The sequence below is a fragment of the Sebastes umbrosus genome, chromosome 14 (genome assembly GCF_015220745.1).
Source record: "Sebastes umbrosus isolate fSebUmb1 chromosome 14, fSebUmb1.pri, whole genome shotgun sequence".
NCBI classification, from domain to species: Eukaryota; Metazoa; Chordata; class Actinopteri; order Perciformes; family Sebastidae; genus Sebastes; species Sebastes umbrosus.
The window spans coordinates 20,005,572-20,019,520 of record NC_051282.1 but is presented as its reverse complement, the minus strand read 5'-3'; the positions used below and the strand labels follow the sequence as shown (position 1 = coordinate 20,019,520).

Sequence of the window (13,949 nt, the reverse complement as noted above, 5' to 3'; positions counted from 1 at the left end):
AAAACAGGACAGACAGTCAGGAAGAGGAAGTCAGACACAATAAAACCAAGCAGACAGACGCGCTATCAAAACACCTTGACTAAGTGTGGCAGGAATCTCTTATCTATTCCTCGTTAGATGCCAACAGAGCGGTGGATTGTATATTTATCTTCGCTAACTCCCATGCTGAACGTTATCCAGTATCCTCGATAACTGGTGACCTTGTCTGGTCTTGTTGGTCAAACATAACTTCTGTCACTATTTCTGTCACCAGTCGCTGGATAACCAAGGTGACGCTGATGTCATTTGGTTGTACAAGTCTCGAATGAAACGATAAGGCATCCAGCTGGAATGAAAGGGACCTGTGTTGGGTTTTTTTTGTGGACATCTGTGTCGTCACAGTATTGAGTGACAGAGTAAACATGAAACTCAGCAAACCGCCAAGTTACTAAACAAGAATATTCCACATTAAGGAGGCAATATCTTGTAGCATATTAACATGAGGCTTTAAATTATTGGTATACCATTATTATATTTGTTCCATTTCTAACCCTTTCTGTCCCTCTTCTGTGCAGCCTCTCCGCCAAAGAGTCAGAGTCTAAATCCCAATGGAAACTGTGTTTCAAGCTCTACTGCCTGTTGGACGCTGACAGCATATCAGTGGACAGCATCGAGTATCTCTTCCTCTTTGAGCAGGTAATGGAGCAGAACACGACTCCTCAAAGGGCAGAGTCCTCCGTTGAGAGCGTTTCTGTTATGAGTGGCCGTTTCAGTGCTGATAATGAGATGTAATTTATTGTCCTTCAGTGATTCATTCCTCGCATTTCATTGGATTATTATGTTTTCACTCAACAATCATTAATGTCTTATGGGCTGTGATTGCAATAAGTACATAAAAAAGCATGACTAAGAGCATTGGCTGTAGTGCAGAGGGGGCTAAAGGCAGCCAGCACTGGCTTCATTAGAACATTTTTCCTGAGGACTCCCATAAAAGAGTTATGGGACAGAATAAAACAGGGTGGGGTAGAAAGGATTGATGGCAGGACTGAGGCTATTGCTGACAAATTGTTCCTTCTTTTTGTGGTATTCTGTCTCTCCCTGTTTGTCCTGGTCTTGGCCTTTGCGCTGCAGTGCCATGAGATGGTGGTGCGCGGCCAGCTGCCAGCCTGTGAAGAGGACCTGCAGGCCTTAGCTTCCCTCAGGCTTCAGTGCCTGATGGGTGACTTCAGCACACACGCCCCCTGCCCACCTCTGGACGAGCTTTTCCCAGGTCACGTGCTAGAAGCTCGAGTCCTCATGGCCCTCTCTGCGCCCCAAGCCCTGCCTCCTTGTCAGGTGGCGGCTCAGGGCTGCCCCACGACGCAGCGCTTCCCCACGGGCCTCCTGGCAGGGACGCTGTGGAGCCACACAGCTACGGCAGCACACAAGCAAAAAGTGGAGCAGGATTTGCGTCTGCGCAGCCGGCTGAAGGAGGAGGCAGCGGCTGTCATGGGATCCATCTTGGAGCGTTGGAAAGATCTGGCTGGCTACGGCCGCAGGGACAGTATGGCTGCCTACCTCACTATTGCACGCCAGTGGTCGGGCTTTGGATGCACTCTTTATGAAGTGGACTTTTATATTGTGAGTATTGTGAGCTTTAGTTTTATTGTTGGAATGAAAGGTTTTGCTCCCTCAGTGCTTAAATCACTTGAGGTAAATTAAAGCAGTGCTTCCCAACCTGGGGTCTGGGCACCAAAGATCTGCACCAGGATTTGTCTGCTCTGAGGTTGTCAAAATTAGATTTGCACATTAATAACTAAAATCATAATAACTTACTGTATAATTTATAAAAATGTCTGTATATAAAACTACTACTAAGTAGGTCATACTCTGTTTAAACCTGGTATATCTGCACAGTGTCAGATAAAGATCAGGCTACACTAATATGATTAGTATTATACTATTTGTAGATTTAGATTCTAGCAGTGGTGTGTAGGATTGTTTATGACTCTTGTGATCCAAACATTTCTAGTAACTCCAGAGCATTGTAAAATCCAAAAGTCAGCATTTATTGAAATATGATAGATTTACTCATTTAAAAAATTAAAAACATGTTTTTATTTAACAAAATATTCTGTTTCAATCCATATTTGTTGGCGTTTAGCATTTCAAAAACAACTTTTTCGCTGTGGTCAAAAACCTATTTGCTCTCTTGCTTGCCGCACCTGTATTAGCGGGGCGGTCTAGCAGCAACAACACCATAAATTACATTTATTTAACCACAATAACAAAGAATTATTTTGGCTCTAACACTATTATAGTAAATGAATTAAGTCGTCACAAAAAAAATCGGATTATATATCTGCGAGTTATATTCATTAAAGAAAGTTAATTACATCTTTTTTTTTTTTTTTTTTTTAAAAGACTAACTCATTCAGCTCACTGTATTACCTTATTCAAATTGAAGATTTTGTTTTGTTTTTTAAGGGTGTATCAGAAAATATTGGGGAGGTGCACAGCCTTTCTTAGATACAAGTAGGGGGTGCTTCAAGGGAAATAAGTTTGGGACCACTGAATTAAAGGATAACTGTGAGCTGTTCTGACATCTTCTCACCTCTTCCTGCCTCCAGAGTTCGACAGGGAGTTTTTCCCAGAAGTTGTGGCTCGGTGTCGCTGCTACGTCCGTGTCTCTGTATCGGCAGGGAGAGGCCGAGGCCCTGGAGTCCTTCCCTTATGGCCAGATCTGTTCTTACGGCGTATCTGATAGCAACACCTTCAAGATTACAGCTGGGGATCGGGATCTGCTGTTTGAAACCACCAAGGTATAGTGGCTCACACCCCAGGTTAGCATTAGGGCTGTCAATCAATTAAAATATTTAATAACGATTAATCACACGATCGTCCATAGTTAATCGGGATTAATCTGTTCAAAATGTACCTTAACGGGAGATTTGTCAAGCATTTACTACTCTTATCAACATGGGAGTGGGCAAATATACTTGCTTTATGCAAATGTATGTATATATTTATTATTAGAAATCAATTAACAACACATAGCAGTGACATTTATTGTCCAGAAACCCTCACAGGTACTGCATTTAGCATAAAAAATATGCTCAAATCATAACATGGCAAACCGCAGCCCAACAGGCAACAACAGCTGTCAGTGTGTCAGTGTGCTGACTTGACTATGACTTGCCCCAAACTGCATGTGATTATCATAAAGTGGGCATGTCTGTAAAGGGGAGACTCGTTGGTACCCACAGAACCCATTTTCATTCACATATCTTGAGGTCAGAGGTCAAGGGACCCCTTTGAAAATGCTAGTTTTTCGTCGCCAAAATTTAGTGCAAATTCTTCAGGTGTCTTATTTTCATATGATGCCAGTATCTTCACTCTAGCTTTAAAACTGAGCGCGCTACAACCTAAAGATTTGCGCCGTTAAAAAGAATTTGTGTTACGGTGTTATTATTATTTACAGCCCTAGTTAGCATATATACAGGCTGAGGGTTAGAGGAAGTAAAATCTCTTATTACTGGAGCTGTTAGACACAACCTATCTGCACTCTAGTCAGGATTCAGGTTGTGAATAGTGCAGGGCCAAGTGGCCTTATCACCATGCAGTGTTCTGCAGAGTAAGTGAAAGAAGCACGCTGTCTGCTCATGATACCCCCCCTCCCTCCCTCCAGCTTTCTGACCCACTTTAAAAACACTCATTAATTTGGTCTAAATAGAGAGCACACAACCTGCCCTTGCTCTCCAACTGATGCTAACCACCAAAAGTCTAACTTCCTGGCACTAAATGGCAACTGGGGGGGGGGGGGGAGTTTTATTGCAGTGGTTAGATTAAAATATTAGGCAACGTTTCTCAGAAACATGGATGTTCTTCCAAACAGACGTTTTTTTTTTTTTCAGTAGAGAACAAATCTTGCCTTTCACGGGGCAGATTTGCTTGCATCTTCCCACGCGGAACAAGAAATCCCTCTGTGATCTCTCACGGGGCACAAAAGTGGCTTTTATTTATTTATTGGACGCACAAGCAAATTGAAGCAGAGCCCAGTAAGGCTCCTACTTTTCTGAATTTAAGGCCTCATATTGCTCTCACTTGACTGTGCAGGGTTTTGAACTACTGGGCAGGGGAAGAAAAACGGAGAGAGAAGTTGGATTTGCAGGGGGTGATTATGGTTTGGAGTTGAGGGTGAGGGCGAGATTAGCTGCTCATTCAAGGGTGACAGTTAAAGTTGAAGAGTAGGTGTAGGTTGAAACTCAGAGACTGTTTTAGTCCACCATGTTTAGGCGAGCATTAGCAGGACTAAAGTAATGGTCATGGTGGCTTATGGTGGTTTGGTGGTCATGTCCACCAAGGTCAGGCTGACGGAGAGACAGATGAACTCCTCCACAGTACTTTTTTTCTGCAACAGCTGCTAAATAAAATATGTCAACGTGATGAAATATCCAAACATGTAAGGTAGTTTGCGTTCAGGAGGCTCACTGAACCCCCTAGAAATGTGTCGCAGAATTAATAATGTATTGTAATGATGAATAAAAGACCTTATTGTGTCTTCTTATTAGGCTGACCAGGTGTCCCACTTTACGAGGAACTGCACAGCATTTTTATCCCTTGTCCCACGTCCCACATATTGAGTTGATTTCCCACATTTTCAATGACTCTTGTTTTCAAAAGTCAAACCACTGCAGGACATATGCTTTTTTTTTTTTTTAATCTGGCTTTTATCCAATGGCTGTGAAGAAAGCAGGGGAAGGCTGTCATCACGGGGCTGTTTGTGTTTGCTGTCAAACTGTGCACACGTGGGTCAAGTGCAGGTTAACATTTCACCGTCCTCGCTACTCTATGCCCAACGGGGAAAATTGCGAGTCACCGCAAAGTCACAAGCTTTGCAGATGTAGACGGAATATGATGGAAACTACCACAAAGAAAAGGAAGTGCAGCTACAACAAAGACTGTGAAACTACATATAAGTATTTATCTGCCGGTGGGAGACGATTCTCAGAGCTTTTTGTGAAATTTGCTGGTTATTTTTCAGTTTCACATCATGGGGGGAATACGACATGAAGCGACACAGTTCATGTGAGTTTCACAAGAAATGTGCCGATCTATGGATGTGAACGGGCAAAGCATAGAGATGTCACAATATAAGGGGCAGAATAGAAATGTTTATTATTTAAGTTAGACATTTTATCAACATTTTAGACTACATCTCAGCCTTGGTAACATGTCCCACATTGTCCCACATAAACATACTCTTTGTCCCACGTTGGGTCCCACATTATCGACTGAATAAGAAACCAAATAGATAAAAAGATAGATTTGTGATCTTTTATTTACTTATAGCCTAATAACTTATACCTTATAACTTATACTCTTTGTCCACACATCGTTAAATGTGCATTTTCTGTTACGTCATGTAAGCAAACCATGCAGCTATCAGCTGTGCTGTCAACATCAGACTTGAGATGTAACCACTTAAAAGATGGGTGAGTTGCTATCTTCCGACGTTTGTTTTTAAAACAGAAAACACAGGTTTTATACTGCGATATTTACTGAAAATGACATACAATACAGCCAACAGTAGCCTAAGATCACTTTCAGGTGATCTCTTGGTGATCTCCCTCCAGCCAGCTGCCACCTTATGTAGGTGTTTGTAGTGAAACTCCTCATTTCAACTTCATGAATCAGCCGTTCCTCATCCTTTGCGGGCATTCTGTTGGGAGGGTGAAATACTGTAGGCTACACGCATCCTAATACATTAGACCTCTCTTCGTTGTGCACATTACATTCCCTCTTTTTATGTGAACCCCCAACCTTAAAGTTCAAACTGTGCCTATAATGTAAGGCCTGTTTTCTCTGATCATGGGATGTGTGTGTGTGTGTGTCCTCCAAAATCGACCAAAGAACATTGACTTCTGAAGGATCCAGCTGGATGACATCATCCGTCTCCACCCTCCTGTGACAGCGCCAGACAGACACTGAGACTGCCACCAATCTGACCTCTCTCTCTCTCTCTCTCTCTCTCTGTGTCACAGCTGACTGAGATCATGCAGCTGATGAATGCGTATTTCAGTGCCATCCGTCGCCAGCGAGGGAAAGGGGAAGACGTGGACATCACCATAAAAGAAAGCACAGAGGTGGGGTTCCGTCACCTGGCCTCGACGCACACCCTCATGGAGCTGCCCTCGCACCCAGTTTGAGAGACACCCAGACACCCCCACCCTCACCCCCGCCGTCCTCCTCCTCCTCCTCCACGTGGCCCCTGTGAGGCCCAGCCCCAGTCCTCAGGACACCACGCCTCCTCCACTGGGAACGGCACAGCAGCCAAAACAAAGAGAGGGCTGTTTTCGCTCCCCATCCGTGAAAATAAACCCTCGCTGAGCTTTCCAGCTGAAGGAGCTGGACCGATGGAGGAGGGGAGGGGGGGGGGTACGGGAAGGCGAGGCAAGGGGGGGTTCTGTTTTGCAAAGTGAGGCCAGAAACCCACAGAAACCAATGCGGTCGCTGATGAGCTGTCACACACCCTCCACCCCATCCTGTCACGCAACCACCTCTGTTACCCTACATGGCACCCCCCATCCGCCCCCCCTCGACAATGTGAGACGTTGGCGTGAGCCGTGCTACATCAGGGAGAGATAGCATCACAAGAGTTACAATAAGCTGTGGTACTCCCCTCATGAAGGTATGGCTTAGAGTGAAAACACTACTCTCTCTCTTCTTTTCTGTGTGCCATATTGCCTTTTCCTAGAAGGCGGTCGTCCCTCATGCACTGCTGGAATAGTGTTGAGAACATTCAGTGACACACACACACACACACACACACACACACCCGTCTTTGGCTCACACACACTCACTCTCTCACGTGCCCTTATGCTGACATGTTCATCAGAGACGGTCAGTTTTCATAAGGTCCCGGCCGGGTTTGCATTACCTGGAACTGTTGATGCAGTGAGCCATGTGAACTTGGAACTGGAAACAGATGTTGAGCTCTGTAGCTAAGTCACTTTGGCTGCCGTCGCCATATAGACTCTATGTGATTATCAGTGTGTGTGTGTGTCTATTTGATTTCCTGGATCTTCAGGATCTGATTTGTGTCTCACAGAAACCAAAGGATTTTTCGGAGCCGTTTCTACGTTGTTTCCACCAAATGCTCTCATGTGTCCTTTGTCGTGCTGCTTGTCTTGGCTGTAATCCTCGACACGAAACTTGGTTAACACTTGACTGATAATTTTGCTTTATGTCGGTTACTATCCTAATGCAGCTCTACTCTGCTGAAAATAACAGGTGCTTCTCTGTTTTTATTATTGTTATTTTCACAATGTATATAGAATGGAAGAAATTGAACTTAGGAGAACATATAAACCCCCTCTAGTCAGAGATTGCTGGACCGCGGTCGAAAAGTCTTTTTTGGTGTGAAATGACCTGGAAGTATCTCAATAGATAAGAGCTGTTTGAATCCTCTAAATGCTAAAGAAAGGTGCTTCAATGCTTCCTTTCTTGTTTGCCTTTAGTAGTCCATCTTTGGAACATTGTAGTTTCACCACGGTGGAACTGCGTCACTAACATCCGCAGCTGATGCATCATAACTACAGAGCCTAGTGTTTGTGCAGTCGGATTCTCTTAACACCACTTTTCCTCTTTCCTCATGAATTCTCCTTCACATCTTTCCTTGACTTCATGACGTTTTCCATCGAGGTCAAGGAAAAGTGGTTAGGAAAAGACAATAGGACGTCATGTTTTGACTTTTTGACCGCAGCCCTGGATCATTTCAAAAGTGATGCCATATTCACCACGCAGTTCCCCGTCTGTCCCCTGCTATTTAATCAGGCCCTGGATGCTTTTGTAGTATTATTTATGCAAACTTTGCCTTTTTTTTTTTTTTTTTTTTACTGTTTTTTATGTCTTAAATGCAGACCCAGATGTGTTGTGATATAACCAGAAGCCATAAAATGCTTTTGGTTCTGCTCCTGAAAGCAGTTTTCAAACGTGTAAATCCTGTGTAGCTCCGTCTTTGTGTTCTTGTGAAGCCAAAGTTTCGCCAAGTCATGGGTTTGAGCATGGACCAAAGATGTTTATAAGCTTTTATAACAAGAAATTATCTCAAAGCAGTAAAGATCCCCCAATTTATATTTGACTGTCTTCACATTTACTCATTTTATATGACAAATATGAAGACATCCTGTTGTATACACCTTATTTTAATGTAGTAGATTATCTGAGACCATAGATAGGCTTTGTAAATATAATTTTAGAGTACTGTCTGCTACACAACCCCATGCGATAACCAGCCTCAACACTTAAATCTCCTCACCATGAAAGGCCTTGACGAGTCATTGCACAGTCAGCCCCGTCGCTTTACTTTTTCTGCTGCAGCTGCAGGCAGCTCCGAGCTACAAGTATGAAAAGCAAATAAATCAAACTGCGGATGTTGTTGCTTTGTATTAAGCTTGTTTGTACGCTGCATGGTACCTTTTTATGTAATGTGTGTATAGTTAATTGCACTATTGTTTGTTTTTAACTAACTTGGAAGTGCAATAAAAACTATAAATACTGTATGTAATTAATAAAAAAACACCATTTTACCATATTTAGTGTTCAGTACAGCCCTCATTTCCTTTGTTTCCTTTTCAGAAAATGTGCTTTCTTGTGCCTCGTCTAGTGAAGCAGTGTAAGACTATTGTTTTCAACCAGACGTTTTCTAAAAGGCTGAAGTTCGGCGCCAGCAGCAGAGCGGAGAGCTGCCTCCCCCGAAGCTTCTCTGGTTAAAAACAATAGCCGGTTGAGCAAGCGTTGCTGAGTGCCTTTACGTTCCCCCGTGGTAATGAGCCTTAACTGAGTTAAATAAACGGCCACCAGTACACTGCAGCGCCAGGTGAGAGAAAGTGTTTTTATCATTTTGCAGTTTGGTTTAACTAATGGGTGTCCTAAAGTGTGCCCTCAGATAACACCATAATTGCAAATAGAAAATGTGTTTATTCATCATTTTAAACAGGTCCAACAAGCAAAGCAACATGAAACAGTATATTCAGTATATTTAAATATTCAAACAGTATATTTAAATACAGAGAACGCCAGTGAAGCAGCTGTTCTTTAATGTATATTTACAGGCTTAGAGATGAAGTGTTAACATGAGGTCCATCCTTGTACACCGTGTTCATCTGTGCAAACTTTCTATACTGTACCTGACAAACGCTGTCAAAGTGTCAACATCATTTTTGGCTCAAGCCCAACTTCTACTTGACGTTCTTGTCAGTGATGTACAGCGGTTAAAAAATGAGCAATGTGTTTTGTGTGACAGACGGTATGAGGCACCATGACAGAAATGTCTGGGATAAAAGAACCATCATGCAACACTTTCTGTCAATCCTGCTCCCATTTATTCAAGGCAACCATTTCGTAGGCGGTGGACGTTTCACTGTAAATCAACTGCACAAAAACAAAAGTACTGTATAAAAATAGACCAAAACAAGGCAACAGGTTGTCTTGACATTGCTGCGGGGAAAAAAATAAGGCTACAAGGCGGGAAAGCGGAGTTTAGGAAAGAGGAAAAAACAACTATTAACAGACATTTAGAGATTGTTCTGTACAAGATATATTGATGCTTTTAGCACGGAGCTTAAGTACTATTAACTTTCACTTTCACTGGACTGATTGATTTATTTAAACTGGGTTTGGGTCGTGTTTAGAAGGTAACACCCCAAGTTGTGAAACTCTTGCGAGATGGTTATGGTAGGGCATGAATGGTTAGGGTTAGGATAGGTTGTCGGGCAGCGAGTCATGCGAGTTTTCTGACCTTTTCGCAACTCGGGGGATACTTTGAGTTTGAGTTTGAGAATCTCATGGATGTGATACAGTCCAGAAAAAGTTATTTTACTTTTTTTTGTTGATATAATAACAGCTGTTAACACTCATCCTTCACTTCAGTCTCTTTTCAATTTTGAGTCACAAACATACCTTCTATAACAGCCAATAAATATTCATTTTCAGAGAAGCAGCTATAGCCTATGTATTTTGAGACACCTATATAAGAGTAGGAGAAAATGAGTTAGACTAAACTAGCTAATCGTGTATGCTGACTGAGTTGTAGTTGAGATACAAGAGAAAATGTCAGTTTCACTGTTCCTGCGTTCCCCAGGAGATGTAGTCAGGCCGCGTGGCTGCGCTGTACTCGTCTATCAGCTGCTGGACCACCTCGCGAGAGTTGTCCAGCTCGTCAAAGTTGTCCTTGAATATGTCCTCTTTGCGGAACTGCTCCAGGAAGGCTTCGCGCTTACGCAGCTTGTCATACTGCCGGCACGTCCGCTCAAACAGCTGTGGGAACCGAGAGGACATCAGATAAGTTTCAGGTTCTTAATCTGACTTCCTTTAACACTTTCTGTTTTGTTTTTTATGTTAACCAGAAAGGAAAATGAAATGTATGTGTTCACTGAAACTTCCTCAGATGACTGTATTTCCCCTTACTTAAATTTAAACTGTCTGTAAAGAGTGTTAGTAATTTAATGACATCACAGGACTGTATTTTCCCTCAACTTCACAGCTCGTTTTTTAGACCAGCAAAAGAAGAAGAAAAAAAAAGGAATTTGACAGGATGACGATCCAAAACCTAATTTCCGTGGAATTCCCCTCTAACTGCTGCTGAGGAGGGAAGGAGAACGTAAGTGAACAGGCTGAGATGACGCTACACGATGAGCACTTACGGAGGAGATGCTTGTGTGGTTGGCCATCATCAGGCCGCTGACTCGGTGAGCCGAGGGCAGGTACGGCGACTTCCTGGACAGAGCCACCTGGATGCTGGCGGGACCCCAGGGAATGAAGCTGGCAAGTTTACGCTCTCGGATCCTTTGGAGGCTTTTATGCACCTACAGTAGAGAATAATACGTCTGAATACTCTGTTTGGAATTCATAAGAATATAGATTGACACCTTCATACGTGTGCACCGGTACCTGTGTGGGGTCGACCTCTCCCTGGATGATGTTCAGGATGGCGATGTAGCAGTGGCTCGGCTGCCTCTCTCTTCCTGTGGACACCATCACGTTCTTGGGCTGCAGGAGCCTCCTCATCACATCCAGCACCGTGGTTTTCCTCACACTAGCAACCTGAAACACAGTGCCTTTACTCGTTACAACATCTTAGGGACATTCAGTATTTTAACTGCTTAAAAACAGCATGAAAACATTTTGATCATTTGTATTTTTTCCACTTGAGCAGATTGAAATCAAATCTCTGAATTTGACTTAATTGAACTCACCGACTGGTCAGTAGTAAGCGGTGTGTATCCAGTCATGAGGAAGTGGAGGCGAGGTGTGGGGATGAGCGATGCAATCAGGCCAATAAGGTCGTTGTTCATGTAGCCCGGGTAGCGCAGCGTGGTTGTGCTCGCAGACATGATGGTGGAGACCTGTGTGCATGAAGGTTCAGTTAGACACAGAGCATTAAATGAACTACAATCTGGTCAGAGCGTACAAATAAGTTATAGGCCGTTTCAACGGAATTGCATTGCTTGGGTCCGTGTTTACTCCCTGTCAGCTGATGTCGTTCATATACGCCTGCCGAGGCGATATTCACACTGAAAGTCCTAAGATGAACTTGAATTTGCTTCGCCACTGGAAGCGTATGTTTTTTTGCCCCTTCGCTCACTTAGAATGGAAGTGAACGGGAGGCGAATGTTAATTTTGCACATGTGTGACTGTGCTTTTACTAATGAGAAATTGTCTATAAGGAGTTAGAGCTGGGCAATCAGATTAATTTGAATATTTATTAGCTGTTTAATGCAGGACATTTTTTTAAATTTAAATCGTGAATAGACCCCTGAGCTTAAACATTTTTAGATTTTACTTCTTGGCCCTATCGTGCAGCCTAAATTCCCAAGTGTGGCTCCTTTCCAAGAAGCTGACATGCCATTTGGAAAGCGCAGTCCTGTGAAACTCCTTTCCAAGAAAGCTGAAATCCAGTCTGACGTGCAACGGACTCGCCAAACTAGTTTGTGAATCTTGTCATTTTTTTAAGTGAGCGGCGAACGTCTGGTACAGAGCGTCCCGACGTCTGCTTTTGTTTGAACACAGTCAGGTAGTCAGGCGATCTAGAAGTATAACTGAAACCTGCTGACTGTCGAGCTGAGAAAACAAGCGGTAGAGGAGGTAGAGGCTGTGACACTGAGCGACGTCTCGCACTCACCAGCTGATTGATCTGGGAGAACGAGGGGTTCTGGATGTGCAGCCTGTCGGTGGCGATGCGATTCAGAGCCGTGTTATCCAACACCACCTGGTGTACAACACACAAAGACAGACAGAGACAGAGAGGATAATTATTAGACAAAGGGAGAGAAAACAGAAGAGATTCCCCTCCAGCAACAACGACGTAGTGAAGTTCAACACACTGCTACGATGTTATAGAAGGAGTAAGAGGAGGAAGACAGTGTGTGCTGTTGTTAGCAGAGCCGAACATAAAACACACACTGTACAGTTGCAACAGGGGGACCAATTCTTAGGCAGATTCTATTAGCTCTCTGGCTAATTGAATCAACATGAGGGCCTCATGCAGGACCCTGGAGGAAGTAGGTATTAGAGAGGAAACCCCATTAGACTGTTGGAGTATCTCAGACTAATACAATCACCAGTGTAAGACCGAGTTTTATTACGTTTGATTGCTGGCGCTGCAGTTTACCTCTTTATTAGTCTGCTACACAAGCACTGGGGCGGCCTGAAAAGCGTGATTTTCAACAAAAACTAGACTATATCTGTCATGTAGTATCACAACGTAGGCTAGTGGGTTTTAAAATGGACTAAAGGAACTGTAAAGTGTATCGCAATATCAGGTAAATAACTTTAAAAGACAACTGAGAAGTTAAATCACACACTTAGAGGGTGAAGTAATCCGTCTTCATATTTGCAATAATGATTTTTTCCCCTTCATTAATCACTAAAACACAGTTTTTTATGACACTGTCTGTGACTGCAGTGTAATTAATAGGCCTGTGAGACTTTATTTCATTTGTATTCATGTAGGAGTTTCATATGTCTTTGATGTCTTGACTGACTGAACCGTAACATTTAATTTATTTAACAGTCTGACATCACATCAGAATTTTATTGGTAATTTGACTGACTGCTTTTTTGGTAAAATGATTTTTGTTTCCTGTTTCAGCTCATTGATAGTGGAACAGTTTAGCCACCATGTTTTATTCTGACTTTTGTTTGTCCAAGTGGCACAAATAAAATCCAATGTAAGGTGCTACAGCTGTGATTGTGGTTGCACGTAGAGCTGCGCTGTATGGTAGGAGGCACGCTGCTGTTGACGTCATAAGGAAGTGTCAAGCTTAGTGGGGAGCTTAGACGCCGACTGCCTTGCGGCGTGAGGCGATACTTTTCAGTATGCACCGGGGAGCGGAGGTTGCGTTAAATTGTAGGACTGACCTACAGTATGTGATGAGGGCTGTTGGAGGGATGCGGGGTAAAGTGTGCGGTAGGCTGATTGTGTTGCATCCGTTTATACTGTGAAGGTGAGGGGACGTGGTGAGGCTCGTCCGGGTTGCGCTAGGGGGTGAAGCTTCGAGACCGGTATGTGTTTTGGGAATGTGTATGTTATGTGTATAAACTGTATGTTCGGATGTTTGGGTCGGACTATTGAATGTGTTATTCTTTTGATGTTTTAAGGGTAAGTTGGAGCGGGGTGTGTCCGTTGAAACTTGAGGACCTATGTCACTGTTTTGTGGGGTAACTTATAAAATGTGACTAAACTGAACTGTAAACTGACTCGCCAGAAAACAGTAGCGGATGTGTTTGAGTGTGTGTATGAATAAACCGTGTCTGTTGAGAAATCCGGGAAGGGACTAAACTGTGACAACATTACACTAACCAGGACTTGACTGTGTTTTAAACCATCGTGTTGTGTTATTTACAGCCACGGCTAAAGCAAAGACAAGCAACTGGATTAATCAACATCTGATCATGCGTGCTGCTGCTCACCACGCAGTCTGCATTCT

General features: G+C 43.3%; 2 protein-coding genes across 6 annotated transcripts in view; one reads left to right on the top strand and one right to left on the bottom strand.

Moving 5' to 3' along the window:
• Nucleotides 1–8,554, top strand: part of plekhh3 (pleckstrin homology, MyTH4 and FERM domain containing H3) — a 76,565-nt gene extending 68,011 nt beyond the window's left edge. For all 5 annotated transcript variants that reach the window (XM_037792522.1, XM_037792519.1, XM_037792521.1 and 2 more), the window contains 4 exons: nucleotides 555–675; nucleotides 1,111–1,599; nucleotides 2,589–2,780; nucleotides 6,003–8,554. In XM_037792522.1, the coding sequence (XP_037648450.1) occupies nucleotides 555–675; nucleotides 1,111–1,599; nucleotides 2,589–2,780; nucleotides 6,003–6,167 (967 nt within the window). In that variant the 3' untranslated portion in view covers nucleotides 6,168–8,554. The remainder of the gene's footprint in view (nucleotides 1–554; nucleotides 676–1,110; nucleotides 1,600–2,588; nucleotides 2,781–6,002) is intronic.
• Nucleotides 8,555–9,318: 764 nt separating this feature from the next.
• tubg1 (tubulin, gamma 1) overlaps nucleotides 9,319–13,949 on the bottom strand; it is a 10,144-nt gene continuing 5,513 nt past the window's right edge. The window contains exons 6-11 of the mRNA XM_037792525.1: nucleotides 13,933–13,949; nucleotides 12,143–12,229; nucleotides 11,217–11,366; nucleotides 10,912–11,064; nucleotides 10,665–10,826; nucleotides 9,319–10,278 (exon numbers count right to left, since the gene is read on the bottom strand). The exon at nucleotides 13,933–13,949 is cut by the window's right edge and continues 110 nt beyond it. Of these exons, the coding sequence (XP_037648453.1) occupies nucleotides 10,081–10,278; nucleotides 10,665–10,826; nucleotides 10,912–11,064; nucleotides 11,217–11,366; nucleotides 12,143–12,229; nucleotides 13,933–13,949 (767 nt within the window). The 3' untranslated portion in view covers nucleotides 9,319–10,080. The remainder of the gene's footprint in view (nucleotides 10,279–10,664; nucleotides 10,827–10,911; nucleotides 11,065–11,216; nucleotides 11,367–12,142; nucleotides 12,230–13,932) is intronic.